The following is a 22,966-nucleotide window of genomic DNA, read 5'->3' as shown; positions in this document are numbered from 1 at the left end:
CATCAATAGGTAGGCTACTGTTCATACATTCAGAAACACAGCCTACATCACATCTGTGTGTTTGGGGATGTGAAAAAAAAAAATTGAATGTAGTTTTGAGAAAAAAGTCAGAATTCTGAGAAAAAAATCTGACTTTTTTCTCAGAACACAAAATAATATATATTTGTTTATTTCATGTGGCCCTAATCCTCCTCGATGGATTTGAGAGAGGTCAGTGCCACAAAAACTTTTTCCCAGAACATTTTTACTGCCGGTTTACAATCTACATTACGGTACAACATGGGCGCTGCATCCATGAGCTGCCAGTGAAGCTTGTTGGGATAACTCTGTGTTTCTCTGGTGAGTGTTTATTCTTCTGAACTGGATCTCTAAACGTCCTGTGGTTTTAGTGACAGTCTCTGAGGCGATTCAAACATTCCATTCCCACTGCAGGCCTTGGGATAAAAGCAGTGTTAGATAGTGGTTGTATCGGTCAGCTAGCAATGCTGCTGTGCTACGTTAGCCGAAACACGAGGAGACTAATCATGTGTTTACAGCAGGAAAACGAAACCACCTTTAAAAAGCTATGAAGCCAGTGTTACATAAGGCTTATTGGATAAAGACTGTTGCTTTATATGCAACTACTTAATTGTTTTATATTTTTAAAGTCTGATGTTGAATTCGGCATGCATGTTCGGCACTAAAACCTATGTTTTAGACAACATTTAGACATTGGCGACTTGTTGTGCACGTGACGTACCTAACTTTCTCTGCTGAAATGACATCAGCGCCATAGGATTTCTTCATGTATTGTATCATTAATGTTAGCAAATACCTTTTTAAAACACGCTTCTACGTAGATCAGAGTCATGCCGAATGTAAATATAGACCATAATCATTGTTAAAAAGGGTTTAGTGTTGTTTTGAAGATACACAAGTCTGTCAACAAGCAAGATTTATTAAAAAGTGTAGTTTTTTTGAATGCAGTTTGGCTTGAGGATGTTTATTAACAAGAGAGGAGGGAAAATGTACATTCTGTCCGTGTTTATCTTAGTCTGTTTTACATGTATATAGACTCCTGCATTTACCAGGTCATTTTTACAACATTTAGCTTAATTGTATTTTATATTTGACATGTAATTTAATTCTTCTGCATGACTTGCACATTGGTCTTACAACATAATCTTGCACTTAAAATTCTACTCTGTTTCTTCTTGCACCAGTTTTATTGTTTTATGTCTTATATATATTTATTTTGCGTTTTTAGGAGCTGCATGGGACTTAAGATATGCCAATAACTACACTGTAGCTACTGTGCATGTAACAATAAAACCTTTGAAACTAGAACATAAGTCATAGTAAAGACACTTTTAGGAATCAGGAAACAAGCTATGTTTACAGTTCTCACCATCAGTGTGGCCCACGTGGGCTGCTGCTTGTGGTGACATGATTAAGTACAACAACATGTAACAGAGTCAACCACAAGGTGGCATGCTAAAGTCAGCTGCTGTGCAATGCAGTCCTATACATTGTAAGTGGAGCTTGAGATTTTTTTCCCTGTCATTGGTTCTACAGGTCTGTGTTACACCAGCAATCACAATGATAACTCCAGCGTTTGACCTGAGCCAAGATCCAGAGTACCTGATCCTCAGCATCCGTGTGCCCTACACCAGAACATCAGAGTTCGACCTGTTTATTGAGGGCACAGATTTCAAGTTCTACGCCAAGCCCTACTTTCTCAGGTGAGATCGAACACTCGTAGCACCGTATTTCTTCGATAAGGCAACCTATCTTGGATGAAAGAGTGTTTATATACAGAGTCAAGTCAACAGAGTGTGATAATTTACAAATTAAATCGATTCACTGAATGTAATAGTACAGCCAGTAAAAAGTACCTATTTTTTTTCCAAAAAGGGCTGAACTGAAGTATAATAACATCTTTATTTTATATAAATAAATCCAATAAATAATACAAACTTTCTAATAAAAATATTCCTTCTTGTGACTAAATATACGTTTAATAAATTCTGTAAATATTTCAGAAGATGGGCTTTTTATCTCGAAGACTACAGTTAGCGAAGTCTGCGCAATCAGGTGCATTTTTGTCACTTTAATTATTCTTTTTTTTGCAGGAAAAAATGATTTTATTTGTATTAAGTTAGTTACTGTAAAACATACAGAAACAACTATTCGCATGACTGCTTTTTGTCAATAACACTTGGGGTTTCTTAAATGTTCAGCACACATCTCTGGGTTTTTTCAACAAAAGAAGCTATTTGTAAAACTTTATTTACACAAACGTTCAAAACCTTTGTTGCTTAAAAGGTATTTAGAGTAACCCAAAATATATGTATAAGAACGTTATTTTGCAAGTTCCCATACATTAAATTCAAAGTTGAATTTTTTTCAATATAATTAATGACATGAAGTCAGAGGTCTTGGTAATGTAGTGTGAAATGAATCAAGTTTTGGTCTTAATATCGATAAGACAGGTTAGAACAAATGCTGTGTATGTCTGTTATTATTGACTGCTACTGACACTGGGTTATTTTCAGATTATCTCTTCCTGGACGAGTAGTGGAGGATGGGAGAGAAAAGGCCAAATTTGACATTGATAAAGGTGAGTCACATTATAAAATGATGTAATGACGGTTGAATAAAAAAAGGTGTGTCTCGTCATCTCAGCTGTATGGTGATGTTGCATTACAAATTGCATCGACAGCTGTTAGATTAAGCAAAGAAATTAAGATTGCACATCAATTACTTGGACCCACATTCATATCCTACACGCGACCACTGTTCAAATTACCATAGGGCTCGGTAGTGCCCGGCCCCCTTAGTTCTGGCCAGGGTACTGCTAGTTCCACTGAAAATCACTGTCTGGGGGGGCCCACTCAATTCATTCATTGTCTGCCTATATAGCCTACCGGTAACTATGATAGCCTACGTTTCCCTCTCGGTGGGTGCAATTTCCCCCCAGACTGCAGGGGCACTGCTCCGCAGACTAGCCTACTGTCCGATCTCCCTCTCCTGGCTCCTCTCGCAATAAGACATTATGAATTATGCGAGTGTTATGGGTGAGCGAACTAGCAGTGAGAAAAGAGTTCAAAGTAGAAAGGAATGTGGAATTTATTTATGAATTGTTTACAGAAATTCATTAATAGCCATTAATGTCAACGAAAAGACATATAGATTTGACCATGTTTGGGTTCACCGCTAAAAGACAACGTGAAAGCCCGGCAGAAGTCCGAGCAGAGGCGCAGGCTGGCGTGATTCAACATGATCAAAATCCTGTATGTGAGCCCCGCTGTGGTGAAGTGCAGAATGCAGAACCAACCCCAGACATTCCCAAAGTATGGACAGCCAACCAATTCAAAGAGTGGCAGGAGAAGGGGTTAGTAATTAAGGATCTTTGACGACATAATGCATAATGCATTTACTACTACTCTGTTGGTAGTAAGCAGTGCCCCCCCCCCCCCCCCCCGCCTTTTGCCCTGAATATAACTAGTAGTGTTTGGAACTCAACTAAATCGTTAAGTTTCAAAAGTCCTGACTTGATAAACTAGATTTGTAAGACTAATGTAAGATCTGATTTGTTCTTTTCCTTTCATTTATTGAGTTATGTTTCTAATTTCAAACACCTTTAGACCCGTTTCCTCCAGGGTTACGTTCTTTTATCAAGGAAAAACTGTTTTATTTGATCCTTTTCCTTCTCTAAATTTTTAAAACAATTCTATCACATCATATCGAAGGTTTATTTTTCCAGTCAAGTGTACGATTCAACATGGATTTTTAAAGCAGTTAATCCTTTAACAGAAGAACCGGCGGGTTCTAGAGGGTATAGGGTAAAAGCAAATCTGATAAATAGCTAAGCCGAGACCATTAAAGCTTTAAAAACCATTACAAGTAATAAAATCAATTCTGGATCTCACAGGTAGCCAATGCATAGACTATAAATTCGGGGTGATGTGGGCTCTCTTTCTGGTTCTTGTTAAAACTCGTGAAGCTTCAGTGTTCTTTTAAGGGACACGTGTAATAAAAGCATGCATTAAGGTCTCTGTGATGGCTTTATAGAGAAACGGGCAGGGGCATCTTACACCCCTAATCAGTGTTGGGTGTAACGCGTTACAAAAGAAAAGTTACACAGTTACAGTATTAATTTTTGCTGTAACGCAGTAATATAACGCATTACTTCTGAAATGTGGGTAATATAATACCTGTTACAATTCTCAGTAACGCAATGTGATGTGGTGTTTTGTAATTCTAAGAATCCACAAACATCGTGAGACATTCCGACACCAGAGAAATAATTGTGCCGGTAGAATAGTAACTCAGTAAGCCTGTTTACTATTGGTTAAGAGGGCTGCAGAAACAGATCCGCAGTGCAGAGCTGCAGACTCGGAGAAAAGGAAAGTAAAAGACAGGAGTGCCTGCGCGCAGGCCGAAGCAACAGCAGGTAACTCTCTCTTTCTCGGGCTGCTGTTTAAACCCTGAGAAGTTAAGAGACTCGTGGCAGAGTGTTGAAGATCTGCAGCCTCTGTCCTCTGTGGAATCGCACCGGCTTTTAGAAAGCTTGTCAGCCAAATCCCCGTTAACACACCAATGATAAGGTGAGCTAACGTTGAATAGAGACTCGTTCATATACAGCAGGTCTCTGGGCTGTGCCGAGGCTCCACTATTATTAATAACAAACTGCGACGTAATGCTACCGGTATCAAATATTATTCAGCCCACTTAAACGGAGCATGAGTTATTCTAGCTCTTTTCCTAATTTTCAGCATGTACCGCCAGATAGATAGCTTTAATTAATGAGCTGTAATAAACTACATTTTAGCATTTAAAGTCACACTTTTGCAGTTTTTTGGGTGAAAGTGACTCAAAGTCACGCAAAAGTAGTGTAACGTATTACAGTTCAGAGACAGTAATAATGTAATGTAACTTATTGCTTTAAAAAGACAGTAATATGTACTGCATTACATTTTGGAAGTAACTTAGTAACATTCCAACGTATTCCTTGTGTTCGGAAACCTTAGATATGATGCTCCTTTATAAAAAGACAGATCTGAATGATACTATCGACCCCTCTAACAAAAGCTCTGAATGAAACACGGCTCTGCTGCAGACACGGATTAATCCCCGGGGAGTCTTTAGTTTGATCTTCAGTCAATCAGCCAGGGAGAATTAACCCACTCATGTCATTGCATCACGTTTCTAGCACCACAGCGATGTCACAGTGATTAAAGCCTGCAGGCCCCCTGTAACATCTCTCCACAGTGACAGGGAGCTCTCTGCTATTCCTTTACATATAACAACGATCAAATGAAACGCTGTCCCGTCTGTCACTGCGTTCTGTCTTTTTCTCTCGCGCATAATCAGTCCTAATGAAGTTGTCTTTATGGGGACATCCGCCTTATGGACTCTGACACCTCGTCGGCCGTCTGTCAGCACGGCCTCTGTTAGCGCGCTGTGTCTAAATAAGCCCGGAACATCTGCTAATAAAGCCGCGCTAATGAGCGTCGTTGTTTAGACTTATAATGAGCAGTCGTTAAGATCCCTCTCTCTTGCAGGCGCTCTCCGTTCTGCAAGGCCCGCAACACGAGCAATTAGCGGGGCTCCCATCGTAAAGCACATCTAAGCTTTAACACTTGGGTGCATCGAATTTTTATGAGGTCTTTAGGCGGCCCTCAGAATTTCTCTGTGGTGCAGCCAAATCAGTCTAAATCATCGAGCCTGCTTAATTTTTAATAACGGGTTGTGAAGAAACTACTTGATTTTTTTTAAAGTGCTGCAGTGTTGCACAGGTGGTCAGGCTGCGGGGGTGAGATACTCTCCTTAAAATTAGAATTAATGACTTAACAAAGAGAGATCAATCACACTTTTGCATAAAAATCATTAGTCTTTGATAAAACACTTCTTGTGTGTTGTGTTTTTCCTGTACCACATGTTGGGAGTCACCATGTCGTTGTCATTTCTGACAAATTGGCTGTCAGTTCATGAAAAGCTCTTAGTAATTTCTTTCTCAACTTAGTAAACATAATGTTTATGTTATTTAAGGATAACCTTACCCATGAAATGACCATTTGGCTATCAATTACTCGCCTCGTGCTACCTTGAGTTCTTGAAGCGAACATTTTCTTACATGCCTCCACAAAGAATCCAAAAAACTGGGAAAAGTCTGAATGCATTTGGGTCATATTTACTAAAAGCAACTTCTATATCAAAACATTGATTTACTGACTTCACTGACAGTATAATACAAGTCTCATACATCCAGTTGGAGGCTGACTACTTTCAAAACTCATGCATTTTTAGGAAAATGTAACGATTTATCCATTTCCTCAAACAGTACTCGCACAGTAGAGTAGTGTGTGTTAGATTGTGAGTTTATCACGCAAAAATGTGACAAAATGCTTTTATTTCAGCCTCTAAAATAGGGTTTCTTTTCTTAATTTTTCTATCAGAAATAAACTAAATTTCTCTGGGTTTTTTAAATCAGAGTCAGAGAGAGATTTATTGCCAACACATACGAGGAATTTGTCTTGGTGTTTTTGGTGCATACATAAACATGCATACATTAAAATATATATATATCTACATTGAATATGAGTGAAGTAAAGGTATACCCTTAAAAATAAAATATATTTGTATGTTTGTTCTGCATTTATGTGTATATTATATATATATTTCTATTTATTTGAACATTTTATAAAAATCTTAATGACAAAAAAATAGATATATATTACAAATAAAATGTGTGCTCTTACAGTGAGCCAAAAATGTGGAGGGTTGTGCAGGAGTGACAGTATTAGGATGAACAGGATATTTTTGACATAGTGTACGTTAATGTAATGCATAGAGGCTATAGAGGGATGACTGAGGGATAGTGGGGGTCCCGGGTCTTGGTAATGAGGCGGGTAGACGGGAAGAAACTCTTGACATTTAAAGACATCACCTTGGACATTGAGTAAATGGCATAGACATTTCTATCTATTTCTTTGACTGTATATTGACCAAACGTGTCGATCAGTCTAGAAAATAGTAGCTAGTTGCAGTTATTGACTAAAATAATCCTCCAATTTGGTTTATTTATGGTTCGTTTTATCTATGGTATGGTTCAAAAAGAGGCTTCCAGACTGGTGGATGGATGATGTTAAAAAAAGAGATCTGTAATGGTTTAAAAAACATGCCTTGCTCATTTTGCTGTAGGTCTGTTCACTGTCTGGGTCCCTAAGGAGACGACAGGAGAACACTTTGAAGGACTTCAGATGCTGACCAGCCTGCTTGCTCCTAAAGGCGCCCGCTCAGCAAAACCTCTGATAGAGGACGTGAGCACAGGTAAGCTAAATCTATAGTCGGGTCAATTAAGGATAACATTTAAAAGAATCTAGAAACAACCATGACTCATTACCATATCAAAGGATGCAGTGAAGGCGCTGGAGAAGCTGATGAGGAGGAAGACGAGGAAGACTTTGACTGGCAGGTGGAGCAGGAGGTGTATAAGGAGAAATCTGAGGAGGAGCTGGGGGCCCTGCAGCAGTATGGCTTCGGGAATCAGAGGTCTGGAGTGTTTGCACGATTACAGGTGAGCTTAAACCCTTCTGTCTGAATATAATCGTGCAATAAAAACGAGGACGACAGAGCAAGATTTAATGTCTTAACAGGAGGAGCTGACCGACGTGATTGATGTCAAGAACCCAGAAGGAGCGACGGCAGCAGAGAGGAGGCGGGGACGGCAGGATGTAGAGGCGTCTGATTTTTCTCCTGACCATTACCTGTGAGTTTATGGGAATAGAAATCTTACACACCCTTAAACATAGCTTTTATTTTACCTCTCTGCTAACATCTCTGTATGATTTCAGGGCCGATTTGTTTGAGGATGAGGAGATCAAAAGGCTGCTGAAGTTCAGTCCATGGTGGGCAAAGCTGAGTCCTTCTACAGAGCAGGAGAAGGAGGCTGGTAAGTTTAATTTACCCCTTTTTTCTTTATATATGTTTACTGAGTACAGATTGTTTTTATCTGAATTATATTGCTTGACTCTAATATTTTGCTGCTGTCCAAAAAAAAGGTTACATGAATTATTCAATTTTTTGGGGAGAAATGATTGAAAAAAGAATTATCCAAAAGTATAAAGAAATTGTAGCAAAAAAAATCAAAATGCTCTTAAAAAAATGAAATCAAAATGCTCTCAAAAAAATGAAATCAAAATGCAATTTAAATGTCTTTTTTAAATAAATGATGAACAAAAAATGTCACCAAAAAATAATAATAATCCTCTACAAAATATTGTGTGTTTTCGTGGTGGAATAGATATCGCATGTTAATATAAATGCAAATCATTGAAGTTTTTCCAACAATCAGTAACAAAGTAGTGACTGAAGGCTACCAGAAGGTGGCATGAGAGAGAGGGCAATCATGCATTGTCTAATTTGGCCAGATTTGCATACTAAAACACATTCTATTACCATGTTTACCATCCCCTGTAGTTCCTCCACTAGTAGCGAATTGTTATTTGAAAAAAAGGATTCTATACAGGAATCTCTTGGCTGGGTTTTCTGCCTGCAAGGCATTGACATTGTTCTCTGACAATATGCGAATCCCCAAAGGACACATGAGTCTTTTCACTGCCCCCTGCCAGAGGAAGGTCGGAGAGAAAGCAACAGAGCTGCTCTCCCTGCCAGAGCGCCCCAGGGCTCTTCAACAGGAAAGACACTTCCCATTATGAAAGGTTGATCTTGGACCTTCTCTAATCACTGCATCTCTCTGCTGCGTGTTGACCAATTTCACACATCCTGAGTCAGGACCTGACAGCTCAGAACAAAGCAGTTTATAGAAGGTTTTTCTAAAAATATTTGAATTCAGGTTTTAGTTTGAGGTTTATTGCCAACTAGGTTTTCAGATACAAATATAAATAACATAACTTTGCTTTGGTGTATAATGGTCAACAAAGAAAGAGGAATTACGTTGAAAAATGTTGTGCTAATTTCCATTATCATATTTGTATTTTGTGTCTCTGCTGGGACATGTCTCCACGCTTTAATGTTCAAAAAGCTCTTTATTTGTCTCAGACTGCCTGTGCTGCAGCACCTCTTTTCACCCTCTGTCTGAAACCAGAGCCCAGTCTGCTCTGATTGGTTAGCTGGTCGGCTCTGTTGCTATGCTAGCCAATAGAAACTCAAGTGTTGCGTAGGGATGTCACTATGTTATGGAAATAAACAAAGGGGTCGAATGGTGGTGTTTCAGGCAGGGGTGGCGATGTGTGGGAGAAAAATTCCTTCTGGAGGGAACATTTAGTCTTTGAAAACCATTTGCATGCACATAAACCCATATAACACACCATAAGGAAATGGAAAACCCCATAAAGCATTACAGCCCCACTAGAAAATGAAATATATCTACACAAAAATGAAGTGCAATGAGAATATGATGATATAAAAATCTGCGCAGAATTTAAAGGGCAAGAGCTATGCAGTTTAAAAAAAGAGTTCAATGGCTTTTTCACTCAGATTGAGACGTGCTTCTTGTTAGCTGAAAACTCTTCCGTAGCAGCGTTAGCTCGTGAAGCCTCGGCACTGCGAGAGACTATTTAATCGTGCCGTCCCGCTCCTCTAACAGGCGTGCTAATTCCAGTACTTCAACTGGTTAGGCAGGCGCGTGGCTCACAGCTTATGTGCAGTGCATGGGTGTCGCGCTCTTCATAGAGGATTTAGATTAAACAGATAGCTTTACCACAGGAGGGAGAGCCGTTCTGTTGTGGGGTTTCCAACTGGCGCGAGGGCTGCCGGCCGCTGATGAGCAGCCATCAGTCAGCCACGCAGAGCCCATTAGCCGCAGCCTGAGCTTCCAACATTACGGCTCCCTCGCCTCATTCTGCCTTCTGAGACTGAGTGCCTCAGTCGGGAGCCCGGGCGTAGATAAATGGGCCAAATTAAACTTAATGGCTTGATTGACAGGTCAAATTGCATTAGCCTCAGCCGAGTGTGAAGAATGGCCGGAGATTTAAGCGGCTCGACATCAAATCCAGAATGCACGCTTGTGATTTTAACTGTTTGTCATATATTTAAAATGGCGAGTACAACGCCTCCTTCCTTTCGATTTTTTTTCCCCGCCCCCTTCGAGTCTGATATATATGTCAGCTGACAGATGCATGTGGACACAAGTGCTAATGAAGTAGAAAGTGGCCCCTCCGTGCTCCCCAGTGTCGGCGCCAGTGCACTGACAGGCCACAGCTGTCCACTGGAGACCTGCAGTCTCACACCAGGCCGGGTTAAACCATCCTGACAGCTCGGGTTCTGTCTACCTGCTGCACTCTGTTACGGCTGGCTCTAGAAATTGGACCACGTTAGATGGTACTATGAGCAAAAAGTTTGCAGACCGTGTCATCAAACGTCTCTGTGATTGGATGCTTGATATGATCACAGCATGCCTTCCAAGGTCACGTGTCAACCTTTTGTGAAATCCTGGAAGCGTTTTCCAACCCTCAGCGGTGTTTTGACAAAGCATATTTACTGCATGCCATCGGGCCATCTGGACCTGTAGAGAGCAGTGCGGAGCCAGGCCGCCCATCCAACTGGAGGAATTAGGTCAGAAATTAATTTGCAATCAGCAGAAGCCCCCCCCCCCCACACACACACACACACACACACACACACACACACACACACACACACACACACACTGTGCTAATGCTCAGTAGAGCTGATTCGACCCAGCAGAGATGAATGGATCAGGTCTGCTAACCTCCTCACAGGTTTAGCTGCAGGATTAATGATTTAAATATAATGGCATCACCAACTTGTAGCCATTACCATTTAGATTGCATTACGTTTTCGTCAATAGCAGTTGGTTTTTTCAAGATTTTCTCGGGCCACCAGATCTTTTATTCAAGTGACGGTGTCGAAAAGGGGAGAGACAGAGGCCATGACTACCAGAAGTCCCTGGCCAAATTCGAACACGGGCCTTCAAAATTCAAGATTCAAAGTTTTCAATGTCATATGCAACATCAGCTACAGTGTAGAAATGGCAATGAAATGTCCCGAGCTCCTCCAGCAATGCAACACAGTTGTATAAGACATTAAAACAATAAAATAAAATAGAATAAGAAGTTTTGCATTTAGCTTAAGCCCCGCCTCCAATCCATAGCATCACCGGATTGCATTACGTCTTTGGTCATTAAAATGAATGGTGTGAGAAAAAATTCAAAGTGGCTTTTACCGTATTCTACAACTTTTAGACCCTTGTGATTTAAATAAGGGCTTTTAAAAGTGTTCGTACTTGGTAGTTAAGAAACAGATCCTTTGATTTACAGACGTCTCTTTCCCAATGTAAGTCAATGGGGAAAAGTCCTTTTTGAGCCCAATGACATGAACACAGAATTATTCTAGAAGAAAAAATAGTGCAAGACACAGTCTATATGCAAGAACAGAAGGTTACATTAAATATTGTACAGTAAGATGAAATGAAATACTGTTTATTACAGTGATAACTATTCAGATTACTGACCAGCTCTACTAGCTAACTAGACGTGTTGATAACGCTTTTAATTCCAAACCTGTGTTGTGTAGGGCTAGCCCGTAAAAGACGGTGAGTGGAATCAGACATCAGTGACCCGCAAGCTGCTTGCATTTCTTTATTTCTATATTCTAGCAGGACAAGCAGCCTCTCAAAAGCATTCCCGAAGGATAGCTTACCTAGTAGAGCTGGTGGCCCATTTGATAATCCTCTGCAGCTGACCAGGGTTCGATACCAACCTCTGGACCACTTCTGCATTTCATCCGCCTTTCAAAATATGCTAATCCATCTACAATAAAGGCAAATAAATGATCTGAAACACAAAAAAAGCTATTACTTGAACAGTGTGTCCCACAGGAGGTTGTAGGCTTTAGATATAAACCGTCACGGTGATGAGACAACAAAAACAAATCACACCCACAGAGATCTACAAACCTAACGGGGTCCGTGCTGCTGCCAAAATCTGATTCAGGTGCAGCCTTAGTGTCTTTCTTTGGAACAGACGGACTTTAAATCTGCTAAAATCCCCAGGATAATTTCCGTGGGATTTATGATCCTCAAAGATTTAAGAAGGAACACTTTTTGTCAACATTTGTCTACTAAACACACATTTGCTCTTATGTTTTCATCCCTCACGTGCATTGTGACTCTGCATGTGTTAAATCCCCTCTCGAAGCTCAAGTGTTTGCAGAAGCGGCCGTGCAGATGCAAGTGCACGTGCATGAGGTTTCTTTGTGTGTGTCTGTGTGTGTTCTGCTCTGCTGCTGCAGCTGCACCGCTGAGGGCCTCAGGTAGCGCCTGCTGGGAGCTAAAGCCTGACGTAATGCAGCAGGAATCTCCTTCCCAGCAGAACCTCGTTCCCACTGCAGCAGGAGAGATCATCCAAAGCGCTGCATGTGTATAAATATATCGAGTGTGCCTTCGCGCGTGTGTGAGTGCTAGAAGCCAATACACAGCCATGCTTCTCCCACATCGGGGGCTCAGCGCAGGGACTCTCCTCATGCAGAGAGAGCAATTGCTTTCAGCTGTTTCATAAGCTGCCGGGAGAGAGAAAGAGAGGAATCGTCTGAGTTACGGCGTGTTCCTGCAGACTTCAGCGCGCCTTTCAATACCGCGCGCCGCAGATAGCTTAAATGGGATTGAAGTCTGTTTGTGTCGCTCCATTAGGCTTGCCACAGATCCCCATTAAGCAGATGTCTCTTTCAAAAAAGGCAACAGTTAGTGAGTTTGCAGCGAGCGGGGGGAAGCAGACGTTTTGAGATATTTTTCATTTGATGCAAATGTATAATTCAGATGTCAAACGCATCTTAATGGGATTGGGTTAACTGGCTTAATGTTGGCCTGTAGGACCCATTTTCTGCCCCTCATTTACTCCTTTCATGTTGCACCTGAAATAGCCACCCCCCCTCCTGCTGTTTCATCATAGCCGGTTGTACTCCAACGGTGGAAAACAGATTTTATTTGCGTAACTATGTGCAACAGTTGGAACCTGAAACAGAAAGACTGTGTGTGGTGATATGTTGAAACAACTGCTGATAGATTGTCTTAGAGGGAACTTTTTTAACACTTTCAATCTTGAGAGGGTCTCATCTAAGAGGTGGAATATGGGAAACAACTCTTTCTTCCTTTCATGCAACGTTACAACTTCTGAATTAAAGTTTCCCTCTTTCACCAAACTACGTACAGCTCAGTTGCCTTGTTATAACTCACCTCAAATTAAAGGAACACCTTACCGTAACTATTTGGGTTAGTCTTTCCACTGTTAAAACAATCACTGACTCTGGGTTTGGTAAACTAAACTCTATAGATACCAACAATCCTACGCCTTCTTGACTTTCAATAGAGCTTAACACAAAGTAAACTCACCTGAAAACACTGAAAAACAAAATGAAACACAACCAGAACGTCTTACTTCCCACCGTTACAGCAATCACCTGTTCTGGTTTTGTCCAAATAACCCTTCACAGAGTAAGATGTTAAAATATTTTGGCTTCACAAGAGCACTATTTCTCCATCCCTGCCCGCTGATCAGCAGCTATCGCTTATTCTTCACAGGCAGACCGTTAAATAAGCAAAGTGTAATCTTATTTTTAAATCTTAAATGAGTTGACACAGTAAGAGAAAGAAGAAACATTCATTTCATGCATGTGTCTGGGTGCATTGTCCTGGTTTGAGGATGTGGAGACTTGTTCCAGTGTCGTCCGTCCGTCTTCATCGGCTTATCTGAGATGGGGTCCTGTCGTTGAGCGTACGGTGCATGGATCTTTAAAGAGAAATGGATACACGGGACCCTGTTAATTCCTATGAAAGTTCCTCGGAGTAGCAGTGAATCAGAAAATTGTATCCATATCTGGGCAGGTGTTTTGCATTTTGCTTAAGCCCCGCCTCCACTCTGTAGCATCACAACCGGTCTTTGGTCATTAAAATGAATGGTGTGAGAAGAAAATGGAAGTGGCTTTTACTGCATTTTACAACGTTTAGGCCCTTATGGTTTAAATAAGGGCCTTTAAAATGTTGGTACTGGGTAGTTAAGAAAAATATTGGTTGATTTACAGACTTCTCTTTCCCAATGTAAGTCCATTAGGAAAAAGTCCTTTTTGAGCCCAATGACACGAACACAGAAGTTGTTGTACCGCTCATTTGCCACTATGAAAATTTGCTCCAAATCAACGTCCGGCGCATTTCGTGAGGGGTTGGTAGGAGGCCCCCAAACTTCCCTTTCCCCTGGCAACATTAACCAGCTCTTAGCCTTCAACCCCTCCCTAGGCAGACAACCATGTGGCACTCTTACTAGATCCCATAACACACCTAAACTGGCCCCTTTTTATACGCAAAGGAGGATTTGTTCTACCCTGATTCCGCTGTGCACTACGATAAGAGGACTGATCCTCCGCATGTCTGATTAAAAATGGTTTTCTTTAACACCTTTTGCCCTCCACTTTATTCACACTAATGTTTTGTCACGGGCTGATACTTCAGCAGGAAAATCACCTCCAGCGGCTGGACAGTTGATCCTGTTATATTACCATAATAATCGCATTTCAAGGTCGGACTACTTCAATGACACGAAGCCCTGATGAGATTTGTCTATTTCATTACGTACGGAGCTCTTCAGTCGGCAAGCTAATAGGGGCAATCCCTGTTAGACATGCACACAAACCCTACAGAATCTTTGCATATTTGGTAAAATTGTACAGGAAATATCTAAGTCCGGAGCATTCAACGTTTCCAAAAGAGCTCTAAACCGTGACGTGCGTGTTTTTATTCGCACGTGAAATAACAGAAGGGCCAAAACTGAGAGAAAATGGTGCTTTCTCAGATTTAGCCAGGCTTAGTGTGGACGTCATCTTAAAAGACGTTGGACACTAAATCCACATTATTAAGCCGTGTTAACCATGGCAGCACCATAATGAAACATCAAGCCTTTTTTTTCTCTGGATACATGGTGGCTTCTACTACGGTTTTTCTGTCCATGACAAGCTTGTGTGTCCAAACTAAACGATTGTCTGCAACCCCTGCTTCCACTACTTGATTCCTCTGCAGTCCAGTGTCTTAAGTCCTTTGTATACCTTTCTCCTGCAGCTGTGTCATTCACCGACGGCGAGAAGGAGCAGCTGAGGAAATTCACAAACCGCTCCTACCTGCTGGACAAGACGTCCCGCAACCAAGTGTGGCTGAGCCTCGTGGACATCCTGCTGGCTTATTCCTATGAAGTGCGCTCTACAGAGGGAGAGCACAATGTGAGTGTGTGTGAAGAGACAACTCCTCCTGAGCAGCACTTAGCCTTGGATGACAAAGCCCTCTATCCTCAAATCCTTTAGACCCCCTTCCATTTCATTCAAAGCCTTAAGAGATTACCCGCAGATCCGAGAGCTCAGTCTGGGCCTCTTTGTGTCACTCTGCTAAGGTAGCTGCACCGAGGCGAGGTGAGCCGGCATGATTTCATTAAAGACAGTCCACAGCGTGTGTGAATGAAATACCGGAGATATTTGATACGGCAAACTCTGTCATGAGAACAATTTAATTTGAAGTCCCCCCGAGCCTGCTCTCCACAGTGAACATGGTATCAGCATTATGTTACTGTGTGTATCCCCCTGTGTGTTACTGCTGTGGTGATAAGTGGTCCCTTTCCACCCCCCGCAGGTAGAGTCACCGTGGACGATCAGAAAACTCAGCGGGACTCTCTGCTGGCTGGAGGTGAGTCAGTTACTGCCAAAGGACAAAAAGATGTGGAGGATTTACTCTTGCATTCTGATGTATTGTTTAATTAACAGCGACTATAGAGCCATATTTAATAGGGCGGACACCTGCTGGTCCGTTGGTCCATTGGTGGGTCAATGGGCGATTATCTAACCATTTCTGATTGGTAGAACTATGGCTTTTGGGAGAATATTGCCAGGTATTTGATATGCTGCAAATACCTTAATAATTCCAACTGATTTAGTTAATCTTAAGATAGCGTGCAGTCATTTTCCCTTAATTGACCAATTGAGATGTTGAAGAGTTGGGAGCGTTTTAGTCCAGCAAGATTTTCTTCTCTCGGGTGTCCTCTCAGTTTCTTGAACAAAAAGAGCAGGCCTCGGGAAGAATGATTGTACATTTGAAAAAGGTTATTTATATCATTTGTTTGGCTCTAGAGGGTCCTGTGTGAAGATTAATGAGTGATGTTCCTTGACTCAGCGTTAATTGCCACAACTACAAGTTGGAAAATGAAACCAATCTGGGTGAGGAGTCGGAAACTACTTTAACCCGCTCCTCATTTCTTCTTCAGACTAGTTGCTCAAGGCTACAAAAGTTGCTACTAGCACAACCCCCCCCCCCCCCCCCAAATCACGTACCGAACTGTTGACGGCCAAGATGCACTGTGGGTTGGCTTTTTTTTCCCCCCCAGTTCTTATGCAACTGACTTAGCCTCAGCTTCTTCTGCTTTGAAAACTCATTTCCAGATGGAAATGGTTTCCATTAGGTACAGATGTGTATTCGGAGCACATGTTGGCAGGACTTGTTGCCAACCTGCTGTGAGAGAGCCGGGCTGCTGCTGTGTCTGAGTTGGCAACCTTGCCGATTGTATTTCAAAGAAAATGTTCAAAGGAGAACGTAAATTCACACACATACTTATCACCTCTGTCAGAGTCCACCTTTCGGTCACACAGATCTTTCTCAAGACGTATCAACTTGCCGATTGTGCCAATCAAATTTCGGCATGGGGTGACACCAGTACCTAGAATCTGAAGCTGTTCTCTACGGAAGTGTTTCTGAAAGTTTAAAGGCCTCTATTTTTAATTGATCAAATACTGAATTAAAGAGGTCCAAATAAAAGTTTATAAGTAAATAATACGTAGCATGATTCATTATTGTATCCTGGTCAGAGTACATGTTCCAAGGATTGCCCCATATTTTAATAATGAGATTCTCACAGACGCAAATCTTTCATTCTTCAAATTACTTATATTTTGATGAGGGACTGATTTTTTTACAACAAGAAGGCAAAAAAGTATATAAAAAGGGAGAAAAAAGGACTCCTCTACGCCATTATTCCATCCTTTATAGTTTGTATTTCGAAACTAATGAACAAATCATTTGTAGTGCCAATAATGTGATTATGGCTTGAGTCATGTTCAGCCCTGGCGTTAACGTACTGTAAAATACTTTAACTGTGAAAGTGTTTTGGGTGCATTCATACACTTTAGTGGTTATTCTCACATAAAAACGTGCATTTGCTTATGAAAGAAAAAGAAGTGCAGTTGGAATTTTAAGGTCCATTTTCTGAGGCTAAAAATATACTGTTATTGTCTACTGGCTTTCCCCGGGGTCCTGCTGACAATGATCCCCCATTTTGGGGAAAGTTATAAGAGCAGGTGGGCCAGTGACACATTTGTGCTGAGCACCAGAACGAAAACACCAACACATCAGAGACAGTATGATAATAACACCAACAAAGCTTTCTTTGACATAGAAATCACTTCCAAAATACCAGGGTTTCAAAAACGTCCTGAATGGAGTTAATTTACCTGATTGCTGTAACTCCTTAAAGTGCTTTTATACAATTAACTCAGGAACACTGACATTCACACACTTCGGGTAAATGCTCTAGGATAAACGGACATGATGACTGTGGGTGCTTTGGATCAAACCACCAACCTTCCGATTGGTAGTTGTCCTCTCTACCTGAGAGCTATTGTTGCCTGTCTTATTGTTCACTTTCGCCTACACAGAGGCCTTAAGGTGAGCAGCCGGTTGTTCAATGTGGCCCCGCGACATACTGGCCTTCACACTGCTTAAATAATGTAGCCATGCGATGTCTCAATGGAAGATCGTTTATTCACACCTGTACTCAGAGCTGTCAACTTGTAAACGGATAACAAAAGACGCAAATTAACTGCAGGCCTTAACAGTGCCAAGAAATGTAATACCTCATTGAACACATTTGGTTTAACTGGAAGCTAAGCCGTATGCGTTACAGGTTGGACCTGTTATAAAATCCTTAGGACAGACTCCTGAGTTGATTATTGATGTGTGAATGCGGAGACTTTCACACATGGTCTCGCTCTGTGTTCAGTATGTTGACATCAGAGATTGAACACACACACACAAGAGGCTGATATTTGCTCTAACAGTACACGATCTATCCAACACAGACCTCCAATGGGATCTAGAGGAAGTTGTTAATCGTTACTCGGGTGCTGTTCAACAAGAGGAACAGGTGTTACCAATTCAAATCATGTGTGTGTGTGTGTGTGTGTGTGTGTGTGGTCTGTCTGCTCACAACCTGCCACTAAACAGTCACTTGAGTGTGTAGTCTGTGTGACTTGCATTAGAAATAGTTCCTTGATGTTTTTCTACCATTTAAGACCATGTGCGCAACAGGAGGACAACATTATCTATAAAGGTGTTGTGTAACAAAAGGGTTCAATTCACTCTGGTGGCTGTTGATAAGTTAGCTTTTTACATTGACGTGCTAAAACAGCAGGAAGTCGTTCAGTTCCTCCCTGTCTCTCTGGCTAATAGTGGCTGCGTCTAGGATAAGTGGCCTGAAACCACATCATTTTGACAAGCACAGCACCATTCATCACCTATATGTTATTTCCTACTCTCCATTATCCCTTATTGTAGTTTATATCCAACACAGAGTTCAAGTGTTCTCATGGTCAGATGGCTCTCTATTGGTTTATTCAATTTAAATACATTTGATCCAGTTACCCTTGACCGGGAGCCATTTGAAATAACAGGTTTCTTTATTGAGCTGTATCGAAAAACTTCTGAAACAAGATATTTATTCTCCATACCAAACTGTTGAAGTACAAAATAACAGAGTGTACTGTTTTTTAAATAACGTCAGCATTCTAATTATACAGGATCATTGATAATATTGATACGGGGGTGAAGGGGCTGCTTGGTAAGCGTTCAATGGCAACATCTACATAAGCCTAACTTCCATTTTGTTAAAATTAACAAATTGGGTCCACCATATAGAGCTGTCGGCCAGTGTATTGGGGCTTAGTTCCCGTGCGGAGGACCCCGGTTAAAGTCTGGCCTTGAACAATTTTCACATGCCACCCTGTCTGTCGAACCCTTTCAACACTGTCACTCTCCAATTAAGGCTATCTGGACCCAAAAAATATCAATTGGAGGAACTTTTTCTTTCATTTTTAGCAAACTACTTCCATACTTTAACACACAAACATGATCCCTTCTTTTTAGAGAAACACTTAGTTCTAAAGTGTAGGTATTGATGCAGACTAATTTGGTTTCTTGAGGTCTGTTCCAAGAAGTTCTCTGAGTGATATGGATAACTTTGCTCACTACAACCTGACCTGGAACAGTTCTTCTTACTCCCGGACTTGAGGAGGTTCCAAGTTTCCTCTGCAAAGTTATCTGGATTACTCCGTAAAGTGGGTTTGTGGAACAAGGCCATAACGATGAATCTCCTTGATGTTCAAAGTGATTGATCACTGGGGATTTTAGCGACAGACATTTGGCTTTTTAAACATTTCTGTTGGGGGGAAAAAGCTCTGCAGTGTTGTTTCAAATGTCTTCACTCTAGCAGGCCCAGTTTTGTGGTCAAATTGAAGAGGAAACCATGCATTAGCAGTAATGTAGGCATTGCCTGAGGAAGTGGTTGACCCTAACCACCACATTGGGGCAAATAAACCTGACAAAGGCCCTCTTCAGAGCTCAGTCCTGAATCAACATGCAGGAAGACTACATTCATATGGATTGCAGTTAATGCCTGTCATCAGAAGGCTTCTCATGTAAAGCTGAATTTGTAGTTAAACCAAGTGGTAATGGGAGGCATCGCATTTCACATGTTGATGGCACCCTCGCAAGACATAAGGTCCTGGTGTTCCCATAGTTACCGTTGAGCTATTTCTGACTACTTGTATTGAATGATATCCAGGTAACTACTGTGTGTTGCTTTGGCTCATTGCTGTTGAAGTCACCAACATCCAGTCTCCCATAAATGAAATGAAGTGGCTTTTTCAAACTAAGAACTAAATATGTTCTAAGGCAGTTCTTAATCTTTTTAACCAAAGCTTCAATTTGAACAGTTTCCTTTTCCTCCAAACCATAGAAGAACTGTTGTTGCATACAATTGTCAACAGGAAAAATAATGGGTAGCTTTGTCTTTACGAAAACAAGGGCGCCCAAGATAGCCCCTTCCTCCCATTTGTGTAGCCAAGGTAATTGGTTGACTTTTTAAAACGTGATGGAGACGGTGCTTGCTTCGATATGTTATTTAAAAGGCAAAGCTAACCAGAGCAACACTATACACTTCTTTGGAAACACAACACAGTTCTCAGGCTTTACCCTGATTGACAGACCGGAGGTTGTATGCATGGGTTTGGGGACGGGTTCCATTTAGGGCTGAACAACTAATCAAAATGTTGTCAAAAATCTCATTATGCAAGGCGCAGTATTCATTAAATGGTGTCAATGTACCATTTCAAAGGTAATATTGTTATGCTGCATAGATTTCCCATTCTACAGTATAGCTTTAGAGGTAGAGCGGCCTTCCAAAGAAAGGCTGGTGGTTTGATTCCCAGCCCTGCTGTCAACATGTTGATGTGTTAATCCCAATGGCATGGCTAATGATGTGTGAAGGTAAGTTTCCCTGAGCAGTAGCTCTTTGTTTGGCAGCTCTGCTTCTGAATGAATGTGTGTCAATGGGTTGCAAAGAATGGAAAAGCACTATAAACGCTCCTTTTACAAATTACATTCCACAGACTTAAAGAAAAACTAGTACATTTCAATCAGAATGAGAATAACAATATAAAAATGAAGACCGCATCAAGTTTCTGTACTCTGGTCGGTTGCTCAACAGCTCTGTGTGATTTCATTCTGTTATCCTTGGTGCTCCAGAGGTTTGTTGTTTTCATGCCTTCACTGACAACAGTTGTGCACATCTGCCAGGACAGATTTGAAGAAGACGCTCCTTCATTAATGTTACACATGTGAGCTCACACTACAGATGTGGCCCGCAGCGGCCTCATTAGGTGTCGGGGCGTGCACACATGGTCACCACTTGTGAATCGAATCATGCTAATTATGAACAGGCCAGTGATGTCGCTCGGAGGAGTTGTGTTTTATGGACCCTAACAGCAGTTTGTAGTTTCCCTGCCGTGGTGCCACAGTGGAGTTAAGAAGAGTCTCCACCTGCCTGGCAGCTCTTTACTGTCAGTCAGTCAGCGGGGCTGTCAGCTGCTATTGACAGGCCAACTCACTCAAACACCCCCACCCCTTTTCCTTTTCCTCCTCCCGTCACCTTGTGCTCGACAATAGATTCCTCTCCGTCTTTGACTGCCTGACTGTCTGTCTGTGTGTCACGGTTAAATCAGCTCCGCTTCCTCCGTCTCTCCTATCCCTTTTTTATGCTCTCACTGTCTATCTCTCTTCCCTCGCTTGACATTTCCTCCTTTACCACCTTGTTTTCAACATTCAAAGGCTTTATTTTCATATGCACAATGGCAACAGTGTAGATATGACAATGAATCTGAAGTCCCATGCGCCTCCAACAATGCAACATAGAGACATTAAACAATAAATAAAACGGTAAAAAAAAATAAGCTGAATGTTGTAAGTAAACAATTAAATGCATGAGAGTGCATGTACATAGAATGAGATCCCTCCCTCTCCCTCCGTCTGCTGCATGTTGACTTGTCCTCAGTCGACTGCGCTGGTGTGACTGCACATCCCCTCCCTCCCTCCCTGCAGCAGCAGACCTTATTTACTCTCCTGCTAAACAAGCCCAAGGGAGAGCATGATCCCGAATGACACGCATTCGCGAGCTCCCAACACATCCGTAACAAAACCACAAGGAAAAGAGAAAGAAAACACGAGATGAAAATCTGTGCACCTCTTGTCTCCGGGCTGCGTGTCCATTAGTGCGGCGAGAAACTCTTGAGAGGGAAGGCAGTGATTAAAGAGAAGGCAGCAATTAACAGGCCAGGGCTGCAGAGGTGTTTAAGAGTTGCGAGTCCCCTATTTTGCCAGCTCAATAAATGGGGAGTTGTTAGGAGTAATTAGCACCACCAGCGACTCACCAATGGGAGCCAGTCAGCAGGAAAACAGAGGCTGTTAAATTATTGGGTTGAAATGTATAGCTGAACCAAACCATAGCTGTCAGTCCCACTACATGTTTCCTTCTCTGATTCAATAAAACATGGTCTGTTTTTGTGCTGAGTTTCGTTCTCTCTGTGTTGCAGACATACAGCTCCCTGCAGGATGTCCTGGTGTCGTTCGGACGGAGGGTGCTGTGCTACCCGCTCTACAGACACTTTTCCATGGTGTCTGCGGCCGTTCGGGACACGACTAAGATACTGCTGGCAGGTAAGTGGATAGGTAGCACCAACCCACACACACACACACACACACACACACACACACACACACTAATACATACGTTTTAAGCTGCTGAAAAGGCATCTTGACTTATCAGCGCTCTGCTTTCCTGACACTTTGGTGAGTGGTTCATGCGGTGTAGGGCTTTACCAAGTGTGATTTTTTTAACATTCAAAGCATCTATTGCGGTTTTCCAGATGAGGCTTTTAGTGTCATATTACATGACGTCACCGCCATTAAAAAACAACACGTATTAGATATGTTGCTATTGTAGGTACGTGCCTCACTTCAAGTGATTTTTAAACACTGTTTGACCGCAGTGAAAATATTATTTTTGAAAGGTTTATTTACTTCATTTATGCTATGTATTGGAGCTACATATTTCTTTATATTATTTAATAAAAAAAAACATTTACTTTCTTGCTGTTTTTGTCTGTAGTGAATTTATTTTTATTTGGTGTTGTTGAAGTCGTTTTTATGCTTTTATTTTGAAGGCCTGTTTTGGCCCTGGGTGAGTAAGGGCACCTGGTGTAATTGTATATATTTGAGACAGGTGGTGGTGGGAGTATACCACCAGTAGGCACATGGTTATACCAGGGTAATTCAAGCCACAAGGAAAGGTTTAAGGAAAGGAATTGA

The 22,966-nt window shown here is 41.6% G+C and overlaps 1 protein-coding gene across 1 annotated transcript in view; it reads left to right on the top strand.

Annotated features, from left to right (window-relative positions):
- The first annotated feature begins 259 nt into the window (after nucleotides 1–259).
- Nucleotides 260–22,966, top strand: part of shq1 (SHQ1, H/ACA ribonucleoprotein assembly factor) — a 45,216-nt gene continuing 22,509 nt past the window's right edge. Inside the window, exons 1-10 of the mRNA XM_063912096.1 lie at nucleotides 260–339; nucleotides 1,555–1,721; nucleotides 2,535–2,599; nucleotides 7,186–7,314; nucleotides 7,398–7,561; nucleotides 7,641–7,753; nucleotides 7,839–7,936; nucleotides 15,071–15,228; nucleotides 15,632–15,685; nucleotides 22,192–22,315. Of these exons, the coding sequence (XP_063768166.1) occupies nucleotides 1,579–1,721; nucleotides 2,535–2,599; nucleotides 7,186–7,314; nucleotides 7,398–7,561; nucleotides 7,641–7,753; nucleotides 7,839–7,936; nucleotides 15,071–15,228; nucleotides 15,632–15,685; nucleotides 22,192–22,315 (1,048 nt within the window). The 5' untranslated portion in view covers nucleotides 260–339; nucleotides 1,555–1,578. The remainder of the gene's footprint in view (nucleotides 340–1,554; nucleotides 1,722–2,534; nucleotides 2,600–7,185; nucleotides 7,315–7,397; nucleotides 7,562–7,640; nucleotides 7,754–7,838; nucleotides 7,937–15,070; nucleotides 15,229–15,631; nucleotides 15,686–22,191; nucleotides 22,316–22,966) is intronic.

Source organism: Eleginops maclovinus, chromosome 20, assembly GCF_036324505.1.
Source record: "Eleginops maclovinus isolate JMC-PN-2008 ecotype Puerto Natales chromosome 20, JC_Emac_rtc_rv5, whole genome shotgun sequence".
Classification (NCBI taxonomy): domain Eukaryota; kingdom Metazoa; phylum Chordata; class Actinopteri; order Perciformes; family Eleginopidae; genus Eleginops; species Eleginops maclovinus.
The sequence above is the reverse complement of the archived record's forward strand: the minus strand, read 5'-3'. Positions and strand labels throughout refer to the sequence as shown.